Below are 26,716 nucleotides of genomic sequence, written 5' to 3'. Positions count from 1 at the left end.
CTTTATAAGAAAAAGGAGAATCATAGGTTACTTTGGACAGGATTTTACTTAGTTACAGGTATCATTAAAGAGCTACAAATACATATGTCTCCTTAAAGTGAGAGGGGCTACAAAATCACTTCTAGATTTCTACAGTCTTAAGTGAATATCATAGCAATATAACCACTTAAGCTATTTCTTATATTACTAGATCAAAGAATTTTAAATATTAATCTATTGCTAGTAAAATAAGATAAAATGTCTGATCTGAATGTTGGGCCTCATATTGCAAATTACACCCATTTCTAGACAAAGACATATGTAAAAACTGTAATAATATTGGAATTATTTAGTCCTTCTATATTCTAGCTATTAGTCCTTGCACTCTACATGCTTTAACTTGTTTAATTGGTAATAACAATTTTCATCTATTAGTAACTATTTTGTAGATGAGGAAACATAGACTCAGAGAGGTTAACTAACTTGGTGAAAATCATCCAGTTGTGGTTGAGTCAGGACTGATTTGAATTGAGTATTTTAATAACATCATGACAAATATCCCTAGCAATAAGCTACATGTCTTTCATTTGTTAAAGCTGTCCTTTTCAGCAATCCTAAAACTGAATAGTGATCTTAAAGAATGTTTGTTGGAGAAAACACTTATTTAGAAACTGACCAATTAAAAGAGGAAAGCAATATATGTAATTCCTTAAACATCTAATCATGCTATTATCATTCAATTGAACCATCGCTCTTAGAAGTAGAATCCCTGTATTACTAAGTACAATCCTTGCCAAATATCCAGACACAATCATGGGCTTTAGGGATTACGAGTCACATAATAAAGGATAATGACCTAAAATTAAGCACGCCAACATAGAAAGCTGAGACTGCCACGCTCAGTATAAGTCAGCAATCTATTAGATTTAATGTGAGATTAAGGAGCAGTGTAACTTGCAATTATACTGCTTTTCATTAAGAAAAACGTGATGGTGGTGCTCAGCAAAATTCTTCCCTCTATTTACCCCTGTTTAATTGGATTGGGGACTGCTTGAGCATCTTTGAATTGGAGCTTATAAGAAGATGATCCCAGCTATTTTTCAAAGCTTCAGGCAGCAGGCAGACAACACAATCGTGTCAAGGCTCATGCAAAAGCCTTAATCCTACTTTTTTCATCAACGAGCAATAGCAGTCCAGTGTTTAACCTTGTAAGTACTAAATGCGTTTTGTCACTGCTTGGGTAGGTTTGTCACTGAATTGTTATTACTTAATGCTGTTAGCTTCAGTGCCATTAAAAGATCTCAGCTCCCTCTGCCTTTGGACACTGACCATGTTACTGGCCAGTGGCTCACTACAGTTCTAAAATAGAGAATAGTGACCTGTTTGTTCATATATTCATCTACCCATTTATTCATATAACAAATATGACAAATATAAAGTCCTTTTGTGCCTTTCCCTGAGCTCTGCAGTAGGCACAGAAGAGCAAGCATAAAGGCACACTCCATTTCTTTTTTCTTTTAAAGGAGGAATTATTTATTTTGGCTCATGAATTCAGAGGTGAGTCCATCATGGTAAGGGAAGGTATCATGGTGGCCAGGAAGTACAGGAAAAAGAAAAACAGGAAGGAACCAGATCCTTCCTGTTTAGCCTCCAAGGGCAAACTCCCAGTGACCTACTTCCTCCAACTAGGTCCCATCTCCTACTTTTCACCACCTTTCAATAAAACAATCATATTATGAATGCATCAAGTAATTAATCCATTAATGAGGATTAATCCATTAATGCAGGAGGTCAGAGCCTTCATGATCTTTTGTCTCTGGCAACACACCTCATAGACAAACCCAGAAGTGTGCTTTATTAATCTCCTAGGCTTTTATTAAGTTGGCAATCAAGATTAACCAAAACAAGTCCTCCTCTTCCCAACTTGACACACAAGTACATCTCATTAAACCATAGCATTCCACCTCTGACTCTCCCAAAGGTTTGTCTCTATCTCATAATGCAAAATGCATTTGGTCCACCTCCAAGAATCTGAACAGTCTTTTTTTCCTAAATTTTTTTTATTTTTAATTTTTTATTTTCATATTATTATTGTACTTTACAAAAGTGCTTACAATATATTTCAGTTACATTTATCCTCTCCATCATTCTTTATCTGCCCTCCTCCATTCTTAGAATAGTTTCAACAGATCTTATTTTTCTATTTCCATAGGTAAGTACATAACATTTCCACCATATTCACTCTCCCACACTCTTTCCTTATATCCTCCCCACTTTTCACTGGTTCCAGCCTCCAGACAGGAAGAATCTGTGTAGTCTTAACAGTTCAAAAGTCTAAGCTCAAACTCTTCTGAGATTCAAGGCAAGCTCTTGCATCTAAGTTCTGTAAAAATCAAAAAACTATTTACATGCTCCCAAGATACACAGAATAAACATTTACATTCGAAAAGGGAGGAGCAGAGGAATAACAAGTAAGGATCAGACCAAAACTCAGCAAGGCAAACATTAAATCCTGTAACTCCACATCTGGCACCTGTGGCATTTGGGATCATGGTATGACCTCCATTTGTCTTAGGCAGCCCTGCCCCTACGGCCTTGCCATTTGCATGGCAAGCTCTGGGCTGGTTCATGTCATTGGTTGTGGCTTCCTCTGCAGACATTCTGTGTTCCTGGCATCTCAAACATCCTGGGGTCTCCAGGATGAAGCTATGGCTTCACACCATAGCTGTATTCATTGCCCTGTCAGAGGCTTCCAGCAGATACTCCAACCCTGTCACACAATACCTAGCCTCCCAGAATTTCCTTTAAAATCTGGGTGGAAGTCTTCATGACCACACTAGTATTATATTTCACATTTCAGCAAAAACAGCAACACATAGAGGATGCCAAGGTTTGCTGTCAGCTCAATCAGTAGCCACATCTCCTTGACTATGGCTGCAAGAGCATCTGAGTACCTGGGTAGCTGACACTGGGAAAAGAATCCTGGAGAAACAACTTCCTAGGCAGCCCCTAGTACCTCTGAAGCACTCTCTTCTTAAGGGAAGGTCTTTCAAATGAGTTTATTCTTTCATACCCTGGTGCCTGGGATGAGCTGGGGTCTAGCTAATTCCTGAGATGTCCTCAAGGCATATTTCCTATTTTTCTAGTACAAAGTGTTTTGCTTCTTTTTAATGGCACTAATCTCCTTAACAACCACACCCTTTTTGTCTACAACTTCAAACTTTCTCCTTTTCTGGCCAAATTGAATGCTTTCCATATTGTTCTGTTCCATTTTTTGCTCCTAATTTCCATTGTAAGCCTAGCTAAAAGCAGACAGCAATAACCATGCCCAGCCTTAATTCTATGGTGGCTTGAAATTTCCTCTGCCAAATTAATTAGTCTATTATTACTACTACTACTATTATTATTATTATTTTGGAAGGGAGTAGTACTGGAGGGTTGAACTCAGGACCTTATACTTGCTAGGCTGGTTCTCTACCACTTGAGCCTCATCCTCAGCCCAATTCCACTAAAGTCAACCTCCACTAAAGTCACAAAATCTCAGGACACAGAAAAAATATAGATAAATTCTTTGCCAAATATAATAAGAATGGCCTCTAATCCAATTCCCAATTGAGTCCTTCTTGCCATCTGAAACCTCATGAGTACAGTCCTCTGTCCTCATTTCTATTGGCATTACAAATTTTCCATCCTCCACCGGAATCAGCCATTAAGTTCTGCTTATGGATCTCTGAACTTCCAAATTCCTCCCACAAACCAATTCCAAGCAATGACCCCACCTTTCTGGTACTAATTTTCTGTTACTTGGCATTGCTCTGACCAAAATGCCTGAATACAACTTCATGGGAGTCATTATTTACTTTGGCTCATAGTTCAGAGGTGTCAGTCCATCATGGAGAAGAGGGTATGGCAAAGCAGAACAGTTCTTTGCCAGGAAGTAGAGAAAAAAAACATGTGCAGTAGATTTCTGAGTCATGGGTTGGTGAACGAATTTTTTGGGATGAGGGAATAGGAGAAATAAAGATTTATTTAAGGGGAGCAGTGGGCAACTGAGCAACCAAGGATATGGGGTGGAAGGCAGGTTTTTATTGGGTAACTTTGGGTTTTGCTGATTGACTGTCTCCTTTTTTCACATTGGCTCGTTTTTTTCTCAGATCATGATTTGAAACTTCACACATTCAACCCATACTTCTCCATTCCAGAATTTTTGTTATAGGCCCCTGCTTACTCATCCAGCCATGCCTCCTTAAGGGGAGATTTTCCTCTATAGGATGCTCCCTTTCTTTAGATGGTAACTGACTAGCCCCACAATCATAGCACCACCTTGTCTCTGCCAGCACTTCAGACCTCAATGTTGAAAGTAAACACGTTAGAGTTCTCTTTTTACTATCATTTTCTAACTAATTTTGCATAGACCAGCTACACAGCATCTTAGCTTTAGAACTATGAGTTGCCATTGTGCCAAGATCAGCAATATCATAGTACTTAAAAAGTAAAAGTTAAACCATCAAATTTGCTTTCTCCATAGATGCATTTCTCTCTCTCTCGCTCTCTCTCTCTCTCTCTCTCTCTCCCTCTTTCTCTCTTTCTCCCTCTCTTTCTTATCTCTCTGATGGAAAGGAAAAGGAAGGTGGTGGCTCTCTGATTTGCTCCAGCGATGGAGAGCAGCCAGCAGAAAGCAGATATGGTTAATACTTTGCTGCCCGACCAGTCAAGCAGGCTGCCAAGTCCCAGCTGTGCCTCTTGATGTTTTCTGATTGCACCTACTTCTCAATCTGTGAACTGTTTTCTGGACTCAGATTCATCAAGCACTGCCGCTTTAAAAACGCACACAGGCAGGCATCCTAGGATATGCCATTATAAGCTGCTGCCAGGGGATCTTCTAGGAGATAAATGGAATCTGTGTGAAGTAAATTAGTGTGAACCAGTCAATCTGAGTGTCAGCCTTGAGCCACTTCCATGGATAACTAGCTGGCTGACTGGAGGCCAGGGTCTGAGGCCATATGTAGGTTGGAATCTCAGATACTATTTCACAGGATAAGGGGATTTGGGGGCTGTTTAGTCTTGGATGAAGGCCAATTTGATCTGTTTTAGATTTATCAATGAAATGGACTTCTAAAGTATTTTTGTTTACCTCCCTCTTGTAGCTGTAGTGAATGCCTCTAAGTTGGACAACTTTCTTACTGTGTGAAATAAGAGAGAGATGCCCAGGAAATAACCACTTCCTTCTGGCAGAGGTGCCATTGTGTGGGCTCCAACTGTGCTGTGCTTGGTCTGACTCTCCTGTCTAAGATCTTTAGGGCTTTAAAGCAAAATACCCATAATTTGGCAAAAAAGAGTTTAATCTAAATCTCCTCTCCCTGTTTGTTTTTGAGGAATGAATCTATGTGATCTTTAATTCATGAAGATAAGGAGGTTCTATGCAAGGCCCGATGATCCTGGTTCCCTGTAGATACCCAGCATGGGAAACAGAATTTTGGCTATTAGCGAGAGAAAAAAAATTCCCTAATAGCAATAGAATGAGAAACCTTTTAAAATAACTTAACCGTTCCCTGGGAAGAATTTAGAGATCAAAAAGCATATGAACCAGTAGAGCCATCAGAATTATTATTTAAGGATTAAATGCTAAGCATAAATGGCTCTATTATGTAAAAATCTTGTTTCTATAATTTAGTATTCCTTTAGAGATCATAGTCTGTTCTTACATTAAGATCACGAGAATTCATTTTATCTAGTTAAATTATGACAAATCATCTTCATTTCTTTTTCTTTATTACATTAATAAAAATTTTATCACCTTCCTCTCTGTAAAATGAAATATCAGTGAGATGGTTGAACATAGAATAAAAATGTTAAAATGGAATAAAACTAGGCCTCATATTAGGGGAAAATTTTTTAAGAGCATCCTCTCTTCTAACCTTGGAGGAAAGTTTTTGCCTTTGCATAGGAAGAAAAAGAAATCTGATCTTGGAATAGGAACTTAAGCAAAGCATTAATTGTTTAAATATTAAATAACTTTATTTTATATTTCTGGTCACCTTACCTAGACTCCCATGTTCCTAATGTTGCTTTTGAAGACATTATATGAGGATACTACCATTGTGGGCTCCATGGAGACACATTTTATATATAAGATACATTTCAGTATATAGAATGTGTCTGTGGATGTTAGATAGCATGAATCATAGCAAAGATCAAATCAAATGCTTTAAAAATTGAGTGACCCTTTCCTTGAACTAATGAAACAAAAATGGGATGTCCTATGAGAACAAAATTTGTTTTATGCCTGTACATTGAGTTCAGAGAAGTGAAATCCCTGGGGTAAATTTAACTTTATGATTTATGAAGGTAAGGAAAGGAGAGTGGAAATCAGTGAATTCTTTTGTAGGAGGTAGATGTAATCTCTTGCAATGTATGACTCATTTTCATTCCCTAAAGGGTAGGGAAGTAAATGTTGTATAAATGATAATTTGGCCTAGAAATCTTGCTCAGAGTGGTCCATTCAAGGTCTACATAAACATCCAATGCAGAAAAAGTAGACTTCCCTAGCCATCACTGCCTATTACTAAGGTGTCCTGTAAGCATTAGACTCACTGTGTGTGAAACGAGCATACTCTTTATGAATTTCCAACTGACTAAGACAAGCTACGGATAACAGAATCTGACATACTGGGTCAGCCTCTAATTTTCCTAGCCCAATCTTCTGAGTACCCCACTAAAGCTTCTACTTTAGAGGTAATACTGTCTTCATGAGATCAGCCTCAAAACTTCAGGATGTGTCTAAAATATCTGGCTTCCCTATTAATGCACCCTAGTAAGGCAGTCAACTGTGAGATACAAAGAATGAGACTAGAAGTGTAATACAGGTCAGATAAATATTAATAAAGAGTAAAGGGGGAAAGAAATATTAATTGGTAAGTTAATGAAAATTTCATAGGAAAGGTTGAATTTGAACTAAATTTTCAATGAAGTGATATTTTGGTAATCAATGAATTGGAGATTGAGGTGTGAAAGTATATCTATAGCTGGGGCTCAACATAAAGTCTCTAATGCAGGAAATAAATGGCATCTCGAGGGGACAAGAATGGTCTCATCCAACTGATATATGTGATATCAGAGTCTGAAATTTAAAGGTGTGACAGAGGAGTATCCCTTCAGAAGTCATCCAATGTTACTTGAGATTGAGACTGTACAAGAAAGTTCTTTAAAATTGGTAGCTCCAGAATTCCCCATTGCTGGTTGGATATAGATCATTATGGGGCCTTGAACCTTGGTTTTAGAGATATGATGATGTCTTAGTTTAAGGAATGTCTGAAAGGAGAAACATCGACTTTCAGGACTCTTAAAATAGTGACAATGGTAATGATAGTAGAGGAAGAGTATAATTATGGCAGTTGTAGGCACTGGAGATAAGAAGATGATACAGCTATTTACAAATTTTTAGCAATTTTACTAATTCACGTTATTCTTCAGATTTACTTCTAGACTGGAGTTTTGGTCTTCTTCAGATATTTTTATATTGGAAAACTCTTCTCCCCCTTACTTCTTCCCAGACCTCTAGTTATATTCTTAAATTCCACTATACCCTGTATGGACTACAATGGCTGGAGACACATGCAGTGTTCCAAGTGCAAAAACTAATTTAGTTTTTCTGTGGTTGATTCATTGTCTTGCTCAACCCTTTGCTAAAGCACCAGCCTGCAGTTAGTCATTTGCCTATATTTTTTAATGTCGGTACAATGTTCCTGAATTCTAGTAAATGTTGGCTCAGTGCCATATTACTGCTACATATACTTTGGATCCTGTTTCCCTTAAAGGCTTCCCAAAGCTTAACTATACCAAAACATGCATGTAACATTTATTCTTATGGACTGTGACTTACAATTGTTTTCTTTAGTTTTTCTAATCAGTCCAACATTTCACAACTCAGGAATCCTTAGTGTCCTGGTAATTTACCATGCATCCATCCAAACAGTTTGTAAAACCATAAAGGCATATCTTATAATAACCTAGGGAACTATCTTATCTAGAAATATCTGTATTTCTCTTATCTTTCATATTTCTTAGTTCTCCAGCTATGATAATGTCTCTTTGTATTGAACTTAGCTTTCTCTAAGTCTCCTTAGATTATTAGTACTAGTTTCTCTTTATTCATATGTATGTTTGCTCTTAAAATTTTTGCTTTCCCTAGGTACATTTCTCTTATCATATATTTGTAGATGTCACTGGATTATCTAATATCAAAGTGAGACTCTCACCTGGGAATGGTGGTTCATGCCTATAATACCAGCACGTAAGAGATGGAGGCAAGAGGATAGCCAGTTTGAGATCAGTCTGAGCTACATACTAAGTTCCATGACAGCCTGGGCTAATACTGAGACCCTGTCTCAAAACAAAGACCATCTAGTACCTATCAAGGCCATTTCTTTGTTTTGGGCAACCACATCTTAGAGATGTTCATCCAAATACACTGAATATTTTGCAATGACATAACTTCAGGATTTGAGAAAGCATCTTTCTATTATTTATCACCTAACAAAATTAATATTTTTACGTGAGTGGCTATACTTGATATGTATAACCATGAAAATCAATGGATGTCAAACAACCACCTATACTTTCCATGTCTAGTGTGAATACATATGTGAGTGTGGAGTGCGAAAGAGTGATGCTGGTACCTGATTACATTGTAATAAAGTGGGAGAGTATGTTATTAGCATCCAAGCCTGTCTTCCGATCAATTTCAATAAGTTCTCAACTATACTAACATACTATTTTGATGTCGTTCAAATGGAAATAAATCACCTTCAGTCACTAAGTCTAATGGTACAAAATATGGTAACAGACCTTTTCTTTAATCCTTTCTAATGTTGACAAAGGACTAGAAAACAAAGGCATAGTCTAGATAATTTGATTTCCTTATTTTCCATTTCCTATCTGAGAGATGAAAGAGCTCTGACACTTGACCAACCATCTGAGACAAACATTTTCCCCTGAGATAGAGACAGCTATCAGCTGGGAATTTGAGACTGCCTGCCACCCATTCTCCCCACACTGATGGTCTTGTCTTAGGTTTGGCCTAAGGAAAGGTTACTGCTCTTAAGGATTCCAGTGCTAGTGCAATTTGACAGTTTCATCTGCCACTGATTGGAGAGGTGAATGTCTGGTACTTTCCCTTGTGCACAACTGTAGACTTTGCAGTGTTTTAAATTGCCCTGTACTATGAATCCTTATCTTATATTCATATATAAATCATGTTTATCTCTAGTCTCAATTACTACTTTGTTGTTCTTTTGATTGAAGGGTGTCTTTTGTTTTCTTGACCTTCTCTACATTTCCAAATACAAGCTGGGAAGTTTACTATAAATTCTTCCTAGGGTTCTCCCTTTAATGACTATTCTTCAATTTGTCAATATGTGGGGATCTATTTGTTTTCTTCTTTGGAATCTATTCCTGCTTTCAACTTAATATTTTCATGTACTTCTGAACCATAAGCAAAATTAATGTATTTCTGAATTTACCATAGGATTTGATCCCTATGAGAAAATCAAATAACTTTTTCCAGAACCTAAGCAGGAAGAGTGCAAGAGTTAATGTCCATATATTCTTAAAACTCATTCATCTCCTACACTTCCCTTTCATGATGAAAGAGTCCTTTGAGCTAAAATGTTCCTGGGTTCTTTTTTCTTACACAGTTGTGTAGAAAGCAGGAATGAAGCTGGAGGATTTGATCAGTTTGCTTCTTGCATATTCTTTATCAAACTATTGGTAAAAATAAAAAGTAATAAATAATGTCTCCCTTAGTTTTTTCCATTCTGGATTTAATCAGAGACCAAAGTCAGAAAAATATTTTTATTTGATATTAAGACAGTGCCATTCTCCTTGGCACACTGCTTGCCAAAGAAATGGTTCTCTAAAAGAGCACATAAAGAAATTTAGGCAAACTTCTCATCAGTAACTGAGAAGTACCCTGGTTGAGAGAGAAGAACGCAAAAGGAAGAAAGGAAAATATTGCATCTTCCCCTGTTATTCTTCTTTCCTACTTTCTGACTTACACATTCTCTCTCCATCCTATACTCCTATGGTCTGTTTCAATTGAAAAGTCTAGATAATTTGGTTACAGTTGTTTTTCATGGGCCCCATTCTTACATATACAAAGAGTAGAAAGATTTGAGATTTTTTGTTCCTTTAAGAGATTTGAATTGAAGAAAGAGCAATTCTACAACACCATATCTCTACTTAACCACGCCCTATTCATTTGGCAAGTAATTGAGAGTTTCTTCATGCCCAGGGGACTGAACTAAGGAGCCAGTCTTCTTGAAGGAAAATAGTAATCTTATTTAACCCACAGAAAACTTTAAAAAATCCCTGTTGTAGTGTCACTGAATTTCTCAGTATTCTGTTCAATTACATCCTGGTAAGTGGTTGACTGGTCTTGAGAATATTTGAGCCTCAGAGTTGAAGGTCATGAAAAAGATTTCTCCAGTTCAACTCTCTTATTTTAAAAAAGAACCTGAGGCCAAAAAAATGATATGGCATGCTCAAGGTCACACTATTAAGATTAAAAGTGAGACTGAAAACCAGATCTTCTCAGTCTTATTGAGATGTTTCCAATGTAACACATTGTCCCTAGAGAACTCAGAAGTTCATCTCATAGTGAAATTGTTTATATTCTTTTTTCATGCAGTTAATACATATATTTATTTGGGTGCTACGCAGTGAAGAATCTTATTTTCTGTTCAAAAAATAAGGCAAATAAGGTCATTTATATGCAAACTGCCTGTTGGCATTATTGATAGATTATTGGAGATGTTTGGGTTAAGTGTAAAGCATAAACCCTAGACCTGACATTGAGATTTTACCTTTAAACTACAAGTAAAGTTAATAATTGCTTTTTTTATTCTTAGGAATCCTTCTTAACAGTTTTCCCCAGTCATTTTATAAGGCCTCTTACATACTTGCCTTGTGCCTTTTACTACACGATTAGATGTAGTACTTGCTTGCTTTTCAGCCTTACCAAAGCAGCTTATTGATAAAACATGCTGAATAAAACAGAATTCTTGTATTTGAGAAAAATGAAGTAATGCTTTTAAAGATTCAGTTAACAATTGATACCTCTTTGGCATTTACATTTATCTTCCCCCAAATTAGTTGGGTGATCTAGTCATACTTCTCACCTAAAGAAGTTAGGTATAAGCAGATTTTCCCCTTAGTCTAATTTCTCAATAATTTGGTTTCGTTGTGCATGTCTTTAAATAAAATAATGAATTTTTCACATCTAGGTAAGGTTACCAACATAATACTCACCCTTCCCAGCATTTTGCAAAATTAATTTTTTAACTGAAATATGTCACCCTTAAAGCAATTCATACTAGAAAATACTCCCAGAAAACAACATTCTTTATCAGATTATACTTGCAGGAAGTTGAAAAACATACTTCAGTGTAAAGTTAAACCCTCTTGTCCATAAAACACTTATTACTTAGTCATAAAGCATTAGATAATTTAATTTTTGGCATCTCTATATGATTTCTTTTTTCAGTTTCCAATCCACATTGAAGACAAAGTAAGTCTGAAGTCTGACACAGGATCTAACTATTGTTATTCAAATATAATCTGGAGGTCCTAACACTTGATTATCTCAGTAGATGCTCATTAAAGTAGGGGTAATATGTACATAGCTCTTTAGCTAGATATGCTTTCCTGATAACACATTTGTCCAGACAAGCTACTTTGTAACCGAATTTGGGGGTCAATTCAAATGACATTCTCTTTGTTCACAAAGTTGGTGTTATCACTTAGAAGTCTTTTCATGGATTTTGCTTCCCTCTAATTTAAAATACATTATACGGGTTTTTCCATGTATGATCTGCCAGCATTTTATTAGCATTTCTACCTGAAGCTGATGCCATTTTTCTTTCTTTAGACCTTTAAGAAGATGCTTTTTTAGTTAATTTTTAGGGACTCCTTTAGATTAGGAAGTGAACTAAATTATCAAGCAGGGAAGTTGCTACCATATTGAGTGAGTAGTTTTGAACCCAGGTCTTTCATTCCACAGGACATGGCCTCTGTAAACTGTACATTATTTTTATGTCCTTTATTAATAAATGATTAAACATTTTGACCTTTATCTGGTACTATAGTGGTTTATTCTGTTCATTTGGCCAACATTTTGAACTGCCATATATTTTTACTAATGATTTTCCTATAAATATTCTGATTACTTCCAAAAAGCCTATACATATGATGAATGGTATCTCTCTTTAAATCATTCATAAGTTATTGTATTGAAAACATTATTTGGAGCTGCAGAATTTATTCACACTGTGAATGGCATAGATTTTAACAAAGGCTCTTGCTTGGAAATTAGTGGCCTAGCTCAGAAGAGCATGTGCCATTTGTGGAAGTGGATGGAGAAGTTTTTCCCAATGACCATTCTCTTGTATCCCTGTGGGGGATATTTCTTGGAGTTGCTTACTGGGTAGGCCTAGTCACCTTTAACAACAAATGACATCTTTCTGCAAATAATAAGAAAAGAAAAGGGTGAGTTTTTAGAGGATAAGTGAAACTAGAATAGAGAATGAAGGGAGGTAGAAAAGTGTTACCAGTGGCCCTGGCACCACGGTTTTTAAACAATAATTTCTTCAATAGCGTCTTCTTTATACAATCTTTGGGATTCCTTATAAGGGGTTCCTGAATATAGTTTAAAAACTACTGATTGCTTATTATCATTGGCTGAACCATTTGTTTCCTCAGGATCTAGAAGAATTATACTTTAGATTAAAGGTGCCATAGTCAAAGACATCCATGCAAAGCACATGGACTCTATCTAGCTATGAATATATTGCAGAGATACTTCAAACATTGGCCTTCAGTTGATGTTTTAGTTGTGCAATGAATAAATGAGACAGCCTTATATCTTTCAGTGGTGGAAATGTCAAGAAAAGTTTGTCTTTTTAACTCCCTATTCTCTAAATGTGAACTATTTTAGATTCTGTTACAGAGGAAACAAACAGTTGATTTTAAGCTAAAGATGAGCCTAACAACCATTTGTGATATATTGATGTCAAAAGTATCTCTCTGCCAAGCTCTGAAATGCACCTTCAAAAACTACTGAAAATATCCAAGAACTTTAGTGATGAGCTACAAATGGACTTTGGTATTGATAAATAAAAGTCAATATGAATAGTGAAAGGACAACTTACTGTGATAAATGGGCCCACCATCAGTAAAGATCAAATTATTGACTATCTAGGGCAAGAGAAAACCTGTCTATAACTAACTTGTACAAGTGAGAAGAAATAGCCAACAACAGCAATTCACAAAAAGCTCAAAGAGACAAGTAAGGAGAATTCATTAAAAATACATACCAAGTAGGCAGCAACACCAAAAAGTAACATCTGTGGCACTAGGCCAAGGTATTTCTTTGGCTATGCTTGTGTTTACACCTTTTTCTTTTGTGTGAATGAGCTTCTTTTGGATTTCCCACATTCCCACTCAAGGAGGTCTAATTCAGATTCCACCTCTGTACTGTCTTATCACAGAGGAATTTTCTTCTGCACTCCTAAAAAGTAGGATGCTCTTAGAATGTCATCTCTAATGCTTCTATTAGTTAAAGTTATTATATTTCAACTAGATTGCAAGTGGTATGAGGGCATATTAAATGTACCTTCATTTCTGTACCCCTTACAGTCTAGCAAGGAGCTCTACCCATAATAAGCACTAGATCAATATTTGTTGATTTCACCAGTTTTGAAATGATTCATTAGAGAAGTCTTGGTCACACATCATGTCAGAGTTTAATGATGAAACATCACAAGAGGCACACAAAAGAACAATTGCAAGGATTAGCCTATCAAACAAACACACAAACAAAAAGTAGAATGGCAGTAATTAACCTCTCCAAATCTTCTGCTCCCAATTGACATAGTGTAGTCATTTCTTCTATAGTGTGTTTATTGGATGCTTTACGAACTACTGAGTAAAAATGACAAATCTTGCACCACTTGAAATTGGGAAGCAAGCTGTAATTAAACAAGATATCTGAATAACCCTCTCCAACTCCTCATACTCACACAAACCATACTCTCCACAATCAGAGATGGAGGCAAAAATAGCAGCATGGTACCCACTAGTGGAAATTTAATGAAGATACTGTTGCTAAAACTACATCTAACTTTCTAGCTTTCTTGAGATTTGATATGTCATTTTATACTGGGTCCACTTTATTGCCACTAAAAATGGTTGCAGGCATGCAATTTATTGTTCTAATACCAATAGAGTATTAGAGGTTTCTGATTTAGAAGAGCCTCTTTAAATGTTTGGTGCTTGATAAGTATTTGTTAAAAGAATTAATAAATGAACGAATGGAGAAAAGTGTTAAATTATGAAAGAGCAATGTATTGGATGACAAGTGTTATGCATTTGCCCAAATAAATAGAGGTGCTAGCTCATTGGCTTTTAGTAAAAGATTTAGCTACATGATTGATTCCCTCTTATCAATACCAATGTAAATATGTCAGAAAATTAATAAGTAAGATATATAGAGATAAAAATCATTAAAACAAGCCAGGAAATTTTGACCACTATAATAGTTTTCTGCAGCTTTGATGCATTTAACTGTCCTACTTAAACTTCCCACAAAAATCTATGGATTCAAAAATAATCTATAAGTATGATTTAAAGTGAGGAAAATTAAATGAAAGGCAGCTACATCAGTGACTACTTAGGGCATGCAATGCCTCTCCTGCCAAATTGCACACTAACACTCATCACCATTTGCAAATAGGCATCCATGGTCTCAAGTGAACAGATCTAACAGAAAGATAATTGAAAGCACAGATCCTCTTGGGTTAGGAGAACATCTAGCCTGGTACCTCAGCTTTAGTCATTTGATCATTAATTTATCTCACAAATCCTTCGAGAATATTTCCTGAAGCCCAGGCACTGATATATATATATATATACAAATAGAATGTACCCAGAAATGAATGAAAAAGAGGTGGTGTTTACTTTTGTATTTTATCAGAAAATTCAAGTGTACAAAATAATGAAAATCATGTTATTCAAAATAAGAATTTCATACTTTTCCTATATGTTCCCCACCCCCCAAAAAAATAAAGGTTTTAGAAGTTCTAACTCCAAAGTATGTTCACACTTGCACAGGACAGTGAAATACTTTCTGTGTCCCAGATGGGCTGGTGACACTATCTGGAGGGAATATTTGACCAGAATTGTTACTAGTCCCCTTTAAAGTATTTCTGGGTGGTCCTCAGGTATGACTTCCGACGCTACACACGCTCTATGAAGATAAAGCAGAGGATTGTGGCAGGTGAGAGGTTGGACCTTGGGCAGGACACCTTTTGTCACTTATCCATGGGGTAAAGAATGCAGTCTCTGGCCTCTCCTCTACTCTCTCCTCTTCTAATGGAGGTTTAGTAGCAGTGGTCATGTGCCAACAAACATATTTCCTGTATGACTTACATAGAGGTATATTTTTATTGTATTTATAGCTTATAAATATGATGTGTGTGTTATCAAGAGCTGACAGACAGTGGTAATCTTTCCAACAGAAACTTATGCTGTAGTACTCAATAGTGTGTGTACATATGGCTTCAGAATAGTAATGACATAACTTTCGTGATTGAAGGCTTATTTTATTTTGTTTTTTCACTGAGTTTCTTCATAAGGCAAGACCTACTTTTTCTGACAAATGATTGCTAGAAAAAATGTAATATGGGAATATGTTACTTATGAAGACAATTTAGACCAAATGTTACAACCTGTGAGAAAATGCAGAAATTGGAGTGTGTTTCTTAAATAAAGTTAGCAGGTGTGATATGTTTACAGGAAATTTTATACTCCTGTACTAGCTTCTGTTTCTGGTTATAATTACTAGTTAGGAAATAATATCTCATGAGAAGATGTTGAGAGACACACTGTTCAAAATACCAGCTCTCACTGTTGTCATTTTCACTCTATTCATTCTGTGTTTAAAATTTACTTTTTGTAAGACTTGTTTGCTAGCATCGTTTTTAATTTAATGAAACAGCCAAAATGTATACAAATTGTTCATTAGCTGTGATTTGTGTGACAAAAGGGAGCCTTGCCACCAGTGTAGAGCTGCTCTTTCTAATTGAGTAGCCTGATGTTCTTTTTGTGTCCTGATGCTGTTAATTGACTATATTGTTTTAGATTTATGCATTAAAAATACGATTTCTACTTCGAAGGCATCGCTTTGTTACTTTGTAGCTTTTAAGCTGATGCTATGAACTTATTTTTCTTTGAAGATAAAGTCACATCTATAGATTTTTCAACTAATTACGTGTCTGCCAATAAATACTTAGAGGATACATTTTATTTCAATTTATTATTTGTGTTTACATAGTGTTCCCTGGAAATATCTGTGAGACTAAAATATCCTAATGGCATTTGCTACTACTATTTCATCACACTCTTTCTCTTTCTTTTCTTTCTTTCTTTCTCTTTTTTAATAGCTCCAGTCAGTCCAGTCAAGCATGACAGCAACTCAAACTCGGCAAACTTCCAAGATGCTGAGGACATGCCTGACAGATGTGTCTTGGAAGAGTCTGAGAGTCCAGGTGAAAGCCATTTAAAAATAGTCAAGTATAAAATGATAAATTTGACACAGCTTTGGGGTCCTTGGGAGGGTGTGGGGGGAGAGGACATTGTAATGCTGTTTTCTCTTAGCAGCTGCACTGTCAAATTAATGGTCACCTCCAGAGGTCACAGTGTGGAGCTGTTATCTTTTCCTCTTTCATCAGGAATTCAGTTGGAGGAAGTACAAAGGCTTTATGACGGAGAAGGGAAGCTGACACTGTTAGTTCATTATCATCAATTTTAAGCTAAACTGGTTAATACATGCAGAGATTGGGAACTAGAGAAATGTTGACATTTTAAATATTTCAAATAACAAGATCTAACAAGAGTCAAGCCAGACATAGAGGAAGAGAAAAGAGAAGCAAATTGTCACCGTTACAGTTTTGTTTATCTTTCTAAATACAAACAGGACTCTAACTGGGAAGAGAGAATTTTACCATGACAGGAACAGATATTGTCAAAAAAAAGAAAATGATAACCCACCATTCATGCAATAAAACTTAAGCATGGGTTTTTGGTTTTGTTCTGATTTCAAGCATATTTAATTTTAATGACTAATTAATTAAAAGAAAAAAAAACTCTTGCAAAAGTTGAATGACATTCCTGGATCATTACAAAGTCCTGAGACACTAGAAGACACCTATTACTATGAAGGAAAGTTAGTTATTTACCCCCACTGAATATTTCTCTTTCCTGTTTTATCTGGCTACTGTGTACCATCTACCCTCTCACATCTTTGTGTGCTGATCCATGTATCATATTTTTGATTTGTCCTCTCTGTGGCCTGTCAGCTTAGTTAAGAGATTTCCAAATCTTGTTGCCTTTGCTGACAGGGGGCAGCTGCAAACAGTCCCCTGATCCTTCCCCGAGGAGAGCTACTGAGATTTAATTTTCAGTGAAAGGTGCAGCCTGCAATCTATGTCAGGTCCCCTAAGTCATCCCAGAACCTCAATAGACCTAGTGGTGATGGCATTGTGTATATCAGCCCCCTCTGCTACACCAGGATTGCTCAAAGGATGACCCACTGTTGTAAGCCCATTCTCAACCATACTTCTGCCTCAGCATCCCATGACAGAAGCACATGGCATCTATAGCAATCACAGAAATTTTTAATTAGCCCCACTCCTTACTATAACATCCAAAAGAAAAATGTAGCAATGTAGATTAATTTCACTGAAAAAGGGAGAGAGTAGTTGTAGTGTTAAATTTCTATAATAAAAATTATTTTAATGACTTTTAGTTTGAAGTAAAATTGCCTAAATCTGACTAGGTTTTTAAAGTTTCCTAACAAATCATTTCTTATCAACTGTTTTGTAAGAGAGTTGAATCCATAAGTCGAGTGTCTACCTAAGTGTTCATTGTTTTTGACAAGAATAGTATTATAGCATTTCAAAAGTAGCAGAAATCTCCATTGTTTCTTAATATGAGTACACTGATAGTAAGGCTCAAATATAACTTACTCTATCTGATGCAAACAAAAGAACATATCAAAAAAAAAGATTAATTGGAAAACATAGGTACTGATAAAGAATCTTAACTTAAAGAGTGAGTACCGTTCTATACATTGGACCTCATTAAATTGGTAATAAAGAATGAATTACTCTGGCTTTTTCCTCTGTCCATTCCTGCATTTTAAGACATCTTGCCTTATAGGCCTAGAAACCTCTGGAGGGTTCACTACTGGTCTCACTGCCTTCCACTGAGAATTTGTGGCTTGGTTGTCATGGAGACATCGTATTTCTCCAAGAATTGCTCATATTGATCCGTGGCCAGGCGTAAATGGCCAAGCGAGTGTGAGGAATAAAGGGGGCTGGGCAGTCCTATAAAATGACCACGGCTGTGGGGTGGAAATCAGCTCATAGCAAACACTTAGGTAGAAAGAAAGAAGCAGTTTTATTTTGTTTCAGGATTTCTTTCTGCTCTTTGGGCCATTGTCTTCTTTCACTATGAACTGAAAGAAACTTGTTAGTCACTTGTCATGTCAGATCTTTGGTGCTTGTCCTGACACAGCTGTCAGCCTTCCAGCTCTGTGCAGTTCAGGGACACACAACAAAGAGGCAGTGACATGAATTATTTATTGCTCCTTGTGTGGATAAAATTCTGTGATAAGAAATTAAGACACTTCTGACAGAGATGCTTGTTTAGTAAGAAAGAGTTTGATGAGAAAGTTCATTTCTTTGAAGTAGAAGTATTCGATGGGCAAAATTCTTAGAATGGAGAATAGAGAAAATAAGTTTTGTATTTCTTGTATGAACTTGGTGGCATAGAGTGACTTTCTTGAACTGTGGAAAAGCTGAATGTTCACTTTTCAAGGTCCCAAAATAAACTTCAAAATATGAAGTCAATGAAATTGTAGGGGCTCCAAAATGACAACTATTATGCTTGATTTAGTTACCTCTGTTTACCAGGTGTGAGTGTTATTTCTCTGGAAAACATTAACCACTTTAGTTAATAGAAAAACTCAAATTTGGGATTTTTAAATGGTGACATTTGGAAAGATGTCTTCAAACTAGCCAAGGTGTTTCAGCAACTAAACTTAAAATTCCATAGACAGATAGATGATAGATAGATGATGATAGATAGATAGATGGATAGATAGATAGATAGATGCACTGCTTGGGTTTGAACTCAGGGCTTTGTGCTTGCTAGGCAGGTGCTTTACTGCTTGAGCCACACCTCCAGCTTCTATTATATTCATTATAAGAAAGGGGTGCATTTAAATATGAATGCATCATTCTTACCATTTTCAACTGGTGTTTTACCACTCCTTTAAAATTTCAACATTTTCATGTCCATGAAAAATCCCAGAGTTACAAAGTCAAATGTGGTTTCATAGTTTTATCTATGCAATGCTAACTGATTAGTATATTTGTTGCATCATTTTAATATATAGAACATGAAAACAAAAATCATTTTCCCATACAAGCACAGTATAAAAAATATTGCTTCATATATTGCTTCCTCCAACGTCTTTTCTTTGCAAATCTTCTAAACATTTCACTTTGATTTCATATTTCTTATATCAACTCATTCTCATATACAAAAAGCAAGAGGGACATTGATACATACTAAAACTAAAATAGATTACTCAAAAGAGTTGAAGTTGATGTTTTTAAATGTTGATGAGAGTTTTGAAAGGATATTGATAAGATCAAATTTTAGATTTATATAAAATAGTAAATTGGACTTGGTGAATTATGTTTGAATACAATAGTTTCGAACTCAAGGTACAGATTCTTTCTTTTTACGTTGACATGATTCCATCTCCACCACTAAATTGACTAGGATGATCCATTTGTAAATAAGCTGCAGTCTGCATATAGGTCACAACTTAGATGCCTGTGGAGTGGTTGTTCACCTGGTCTCTAGAGTGCTCCACCTTATTCATCATGCCGTGTGATCTCTTTATTGGTTCAAGCTGTACACCCAGGTGAGTGCCTGGAGTCCATTAAGGTTGGCAAAGCACCTTTAGACCAGAGCATTCCTGTTCCTTTGACCCTGCTAGTGAACCTGGAGGTCTATTCAGACCAGTGAAAGTATCCCTCAGTTGTGTCTTTTCTTTGGAATAATTCATTAGTAAAGGGTTTTGACTCACAGGTGAATCCCAGATTGGAGTTTCTATCTTAGACTCTGTGAAGTCTACTTGCTCCTTCACTGGCTTTATACATTCCTGAAACCTGGGGGAATAACTTTGATGTCTAGTAACAAAAGCACTGAGACAACATCACAAATTTGTAGCTCCCATTTTTGTGATTTCAGGGCCATTAGACTTTCTTTCCTTGGCTCTTTTTAAGCCCTGCTTGCTTCTAATCTGAAAGATGTTTTCACAAAAAGTAGTTCAGTTGAGTCTTTTCACTGGTTAACTTCTTGTTAACTATTTGCTGTACAGCAATTAAAGTTTAAACCTTATTCTCCAGAATATTTTTTTCAAAAGGATTTATTGTCTTCCATCATAACACTCACAATGATAGAAACTATAGCACAAGGCTCACGATTTTTATGCACATATTAATGAGAGACTTGAACTTTTATTACTTTATTGGCTGTGAAGATTAAGACTTTTACTTCCTCCTGTTCTAGGGACAGCACACTTAAAAGTAGCTTCAGCTGAGATAGTAGCAACAAGAGAGAGCTTGGAAGTACAAAAGAAAATGCATTCTTATAAGTTTTTGCATCAATTCTGCAGTAGTTTATAATCAGTATGCATTCTGCCATTGCTAGAACATCTTAGTGGTTGTTATATAGCATGTTATGTGTGTGGATCTATATACATCATTGTCAATCAATATTACATTTGCATGAACCTGATGAACAAAACTAAATTTCTCATAGAGTTTCCAGAGAATAATACATTGTAAAAAGCCAAGGTGGGTTTTTTTTTTTTCTCTTACTATTCTGCCTCATGAATCACCAGCAAAAACCAGGTAACAGAAAGTAGGACAGATTCAGTACTGGAGTGTTGGAGATGGCTGATGATGATGCATGAAGCAGAAAAATGCAGACTGTGTGAGCAAAGCATCAATCTTAGCCATCAAGAACACACTTTCTATAGCTGGTGCTAAAAAAATGTTGTAGAAGAAGGAAGAAAATTTTCAGCAACAAAGTGTAAGTTCTTTTGTCTGGCTGTGTTTAACAATATCAGTATTTTTTTAATATGCCTAAAGGGGAAATTTAAGCATCAGCATAAAGGAGTATAAAACTAGAGGCTAAGTCACCACACCACACACACACACACACACACACACACACACACACACACACACACACACTAGAATGTGGTATTAGTTTAACTTAAATGAAAGAATTAGCTTTCTGAGTTTTTGCCAATCAGAGTGTGGGAGTTACTCTTCAGGGTCACATTATTAATATAAAAATAGCTAATTAAGTCACAGTGCTCCAATTAGTTTGATAGTCAAATTAATTTAAATCATATGGGTTTTTTCAGCCAAAGATAACCATTTGAGTATGCTAAGAAATACTAACTTGATTATTTAACTCAAATGGTATTTCAACTAATACTTAGAAGGTCTGACTCTAAAACTGCAGTTGTGGGTAAATTTATAGAAACCCACTTCTTAAAAGTTATAGCAATATACTAATTCCAAAACAAATTTATCTTATTGGCAATTTTCATCTTCGCTGGGAATTAAAATATATTTACATGGCTTATAGGACAATAATATTTTTATTGCATAACATTTTATTTCAAGATAGAAAATAAATGTGGAAATTCTAGGCAATAGCTTTTTCCCTTTCTTTCCTCTTTTCCTTCCTCCTTCCTCCCCACATCTCTTCTCCTTCCCTTCCTTCTTTCCTCTTTTTTTACTCTATATTTTACTATGTAACACAGATATCTGTTTTCTTTCTAGGTCAGCCAAGACATCATTCATGGATAGCAAAGGTGTGTTCCTGCAAGATGTGCTAAATGGAATTTCACTGTAGAAATTAGATCTGAACAAATTAAGAAACCCAAATATGCCATTTGTTTATCATCAAATAAAAGCAATGTTGTTATTGGTTTACAGAGAATTTGCTAATACTTTAGCCAGAATATATTGAAAGTGTAATTACTGATTGAAAATACCCAAAATCTAATTCTAGAAAATTATCTAATCTAGGCATTCTATATTCCTCCTCATTTTCTATTAATATTTCCAACAAGGAACAGGTCCACAGGTAAATTTAACACTGCTTTAGGTTTTCTTCCATCTTTCATATAGTTTTTAAACCAATGCAACATAGAATACTTTTAAATGCAATGTTGCTTGAGTGTATTTAATCTTAAACTTTACCAACTTTGTTTTGTTAAGTTAGGACATTTTGTTTTAGTAGATGCTTTAATTCAGACCAATCTTTGTGGCAAATCTCATCCCAAAGCATGAGGTATCATCAACAAATAACCAGTTCCATTTTAGTCATCATTCAGCCCAAATAAGTGACACACCATGTAACAGTGACCAGCCTTGTGAAGTCTGGTTAATGTCATTGAGGCTAATGTCTTTTGCTAAAGGTTGATCTTTTTGGTCACATAGATGTGATCTAGGGAAGGGAGAATTGCTTATAACATATCAGAATTGATTCTTATTAAGTATAAATTCCTGTGGTTCTTTTCCCAGAAAGAAGCTTGACTAGCAGGAATTCTAAAACTAAAATATGCAAAGCAGTATGAATAGGAATGACAGAAAGTACTCATCTATTAAGCCCTTTAGTGATCTGATTTATTTGCTATGATTTATATGGTACAATCCCTCAATTTATAGAAAACCATCAAAGATTATTAATGTGCATATGTTATGAATACCAATATGGCCTAATCCATAGAAAAGTGGAAGTATTAAATACATGATATATAGCTCTATCTATCTGAGGTAGTTCAAGTCACTTCAATTCAACATTGTTGGACACCAGCCTCTGCCGATATTGAGGAGGCAGGGGAGAGGGGAGAATAGAGAGCTGTGTCATAGAAATGGCCTAGTCTCTACCTTTAGGACCTATAGTTAATGGTTGGCTTGAATGAATATATCAGAATGTTGACATCAAACAAGTATGACCCCTTTAAAGTAGATGAAAGTACATATTCCTTGTTTCTGAAAATGTGATGCCCCTGCTTGAAATTAGTTTTGAGTTTTACTTAGCCAACTATAACATGTTGATAATCTGAATATTCATGGGAAATTGTAATCCATTAGGACATTGACATATATACTTTTACCCCCTTTGTAAACAGCCAAAAGCCACTTTAAACAACTTTTGAGATAAGGGGAGGTAGTAAGTTAGGCAGTGGAATAGATCTTCTTGCATGCTATGTACTGGCTCTCAAGGAGAGAGACAAGGATCTTCAAAACATTTGAATGATGACAATATCAAATTTCCTGAATGGGGAAATTTTAATGGTTAAACTCCATTTGGATTCTTAAGTTCTTGCATGTTTATAAAAAATGAGTTTTATTATTTTTATAGCTATGCCCTATTATTCGCCTTTGAAAAAAGAGTAATAATAGCTTTTAATAGTTACAATTCTTAGCATTTTCTTAGGCTTAAGGAAGCGAATACTGAATCCCTGATAAATATTCTGTGATGTCACCAGTGATAGGAAATTAGAGCTGGCATAACCCTGGACTTTACTAAGCAAGAGTTTTAAGATTTTTCAACATATGTTAGTCACTAAAACTTTTAAATTCGTATATGGCTTTAATTTCAGTCTTTTTTTTATCACTATCAATTCTAGAGTCCAATACTATTAAATGTCAAAACTTTGGATCCCTAAAATGACAGTTTTACAGAGAGAAATTCAAATTATGCTTTTCTAACTGAGCACAGTAGCTCATACCTGTAATTCTAACTACTTGGGAGGCAGAGCTCTAGTTTGAGGCCAGCCAAGGAAATGAAGTTTGCAAAACCCCATTTCAACCAATAGCTGGTTGTGGCAGTGCACGCCTGTCATCCCTGCTATGCAGGAAACATAAATAGGGGGATCATGATCCAGGCAGACCCAGACATAAAACAAGATCCTACCTCAAAAGTAACCAATGCAAAAGGGGCTGGTGGAGTGGCTCAAGTGGCCTAAACAAGCATGAAACCCTGAGTTCAACCCCCAGGACCCCCTGAGTACCACCCCCCCAAAATTATGCTTTTCTAATATTTAGGTGAAGGTATGCTCATGGCACAAATCCACCAGTGTGTTTTAAAATGCTTTGTTTAATTTATATTGACTTTATGTTCAACATACTTCAGTAATTTCTGTTGTGAGAAGACTTGAAGTAGCAAGTTGCCACTGAATTAATTAGATCAACCACCTGGTGATTCTAACCATTTGGTACCACAGCTAGAAACTCTAACCTGACTTCTTGACTTGATGGTTGTCCTTTTGCGTGTCTCTCCTTAGGTAACTACTGGAGGAATTGTATTAGTGAACATGTTTGTATTTAGTTTTCCTGTCATTATAATAAATACTTCATTAAAAATAATCTTGTGTTTCTTTTTGGTAATCATCCTGGTGATATTTATGAATCTATTCATCAATATAGAGAGTCTACCCAAAGGAATATCGTACTTTCAAATTTGCAAGCCTGGATTCTTTTATTTATTGTAGAGTTGTGCCTTGAATATATTGTATGTTGCAGAGAAAAGAATTTAGAAAGCATCTAGAGTTAAGAGACAGGATTTCCAGCATGTGTCTAGGCAGCATGAATTTCTCAGAACCTTACTTCCTCATCTGTGTTGTAGTGTTTCTTCAAAGGGCCCATTCAAAGGCAATCTGCAATGTGCACACTGTAAAACACTTCATATATAAAATAAATGTGTAAGTAGCATTATAAACATAATTAAGAGAGGTGGTGTCAGGCCTCAAGCATTCTCTTACTCTTTCAGAAACTAAGGTAAGGCTATCTGGAACATGTCACTATTAGAAAAATAGCAGGAAAACATTTTGCTAAATACTAATATTTTGTCTGTAGATGGTAACGTTTGGGGCAATTTTTACTTCCTTATATGTCTTCCTCTGATACTCCATAAAAAATCCTTTTATAATTATTCAAATCAATCTTCTAGAAAAGATACTGTTTCTCTTCAGTCTTTGGAGAGCACATTATAATAATTGAGTTTTTAAAAATTAAGTTATATGCCATGTGTTTAGAATGGCTTAGATTACATTAATTCTCATTGATTTTAAAGTCTTATTTTCACATAATGTACTCATATAATTTTTAATATTTTATAGTGAAAACATCTTGATTGCTCAGTTATTTAAAAGTGGTGTTAAATCTTTTTATTCTCCATACATTTTGTCTAATATATATGTGAAATGCCAGAACTTATGTTTAGTCTCACAAGAAAGTCACTACTTTGTAAGCATTTTCAGATTGCTTAGAAGTTTTTAAGATTTTTATAATTAGCCATCATCAAATTTAAACCAGTTAAAACTTTCTTGAGTCTTTCACCTGAAATTAAATGGCTTCATGCACAGTGGATCTTGCCCTGGTCACTTTGGTCAACAAGGATTCTATAGGTAGAATGTAGGGGGAAAAACATAAACCAGAAAGGAACAGTTCTTCCAGTAGAATCAAGCCATTGGAGACTCCCATCCAACATGTGACACCCTGTAAAATGGCACGTATCATCTACATCTCCTTTACAGCGCAAAGGCTAGAGTATATCTGCCCTGCCACACTTTGTCATTGTCTTCACCTTCATTCCAATCTTCTCATTTTTACATTTTTGATATAAATATTGTACAAAAATATGTTTGTCTTGATTATTCTGGCTTTTTTTTAATCACTCCCTTGTCTTGGGCCCTGTTCATTAAATCTGCTATAAATTCACACCTTTACCCCAGAAGTCATACTGCTTATAAATGGACTGTGATAATTGCATCACTGTGAGCACGATTATATTGATACAACTATTAAGAAATAGGTTTTTTAATGCCATGTGAAAACTAAAGCAAGAGACCATTGAAAATGAAATGATTTTTTTTTGTGGTGTGCAGGGGAGAATGGGGAACATATATGGTTAATGGTGGCTATTCCTTTTGACATTGTTTCTCAAAATGCCTTTTTTATTACATAGAGCATATTTCCCTATCATCAATTTTAGGAATTTTTTGTCTTCAATTTCCTAATATTTGGAAAGGTAATTACAATTTTTTTGCAAGGTTGCAAGGTTTTCAACATCAAAGAAAGTTAGTGTTTAATATACAATATGTATCTAATATGCCTAAAACTGCAAAGTGCCAAATGCCAGCAAAATGCCAATATTCATAACACTATGTAAAAGCAATAATTTGTTGGCACATGCTTCCAATACCCATCATTTATTCACTTAGCAATCATTTTAATTGCAATTATCTGTAAAGTCATCAATTGGTTTTTCGATCTTGCCTGTATATTCTCTAGGCAGAAGGTGTTTTCATACAGCCTTGGTAAGGGAGCATCGTAGCCTCAGACGATGCGGTCTAAGATAAAAAAAAAAACAGTCTATGATGTGTTCTTGACATCCCACAAACTTTCTTTAGACTTTTAAATGGGTGCCCTGCTAATTCTGCAGTGTCTGCTCCATTTCTTATCAGAAATAACTTCCCTTATCTATTATCAAAATAATTCTTATATCTCTATCATCT

General features: G+C 35.7%; 1 protein-coding gene across 12 annotated transcripts in view; it reads left to right on the top strand.

Moving 5' to 3' along the window:
* Positions 1 to 26,716, top strand: part of Wdr72 (WD repeat domain 72) — a 238,977-nt gene that overhangs the window by 208,431 nt on the left and 3,830 nt on the right. For 3 of the 12 annotated variants that reach the window (XR_012445487.1, XR_012445488.1, XM_074065982.1), the window contains 2 exons: positions 16,476 to 16,580; positions 21,969 to 22,000. Coding sequence is in view for 9 of the 12 variants with exons in the window: in XM_074065982.1 (XP_073922083.1) it covers positions 16,476 to 16,580; positions 21,969 to 21,995 (132 nt within the window). In the remaining 3 variants the exon portion in view is untranslated. Of the gene's footprint in view, positions 1 to 16,475; positions 16,581 to 21,968; positions 24,928 to 26,716 lie in introns of those variants that run through there. The other 9 variants (XM_074065984.1, XM_074065983.1, XM_074065980.1 and 6 more) reach the window with 6 other exon arrangements.

Source organism: Castor canadensis, chromosome 2 (genome assembly GCF_047511655.1).
Source record: "Castor canadensis chromosome 2, mCasCan1.hap1v2, whole genome shotgun sequence".
Classification (NCBI taxonomy): Eukaryota; Metazoa; Chordata; class Mammalia; order Rodentia; family Castoridae; genus Castor; species Castor canadensis.
Note: the sequence above shows the minus strand (reverse complement) of the source record. Positions and strands in the feature narration are given on the sequence as shown.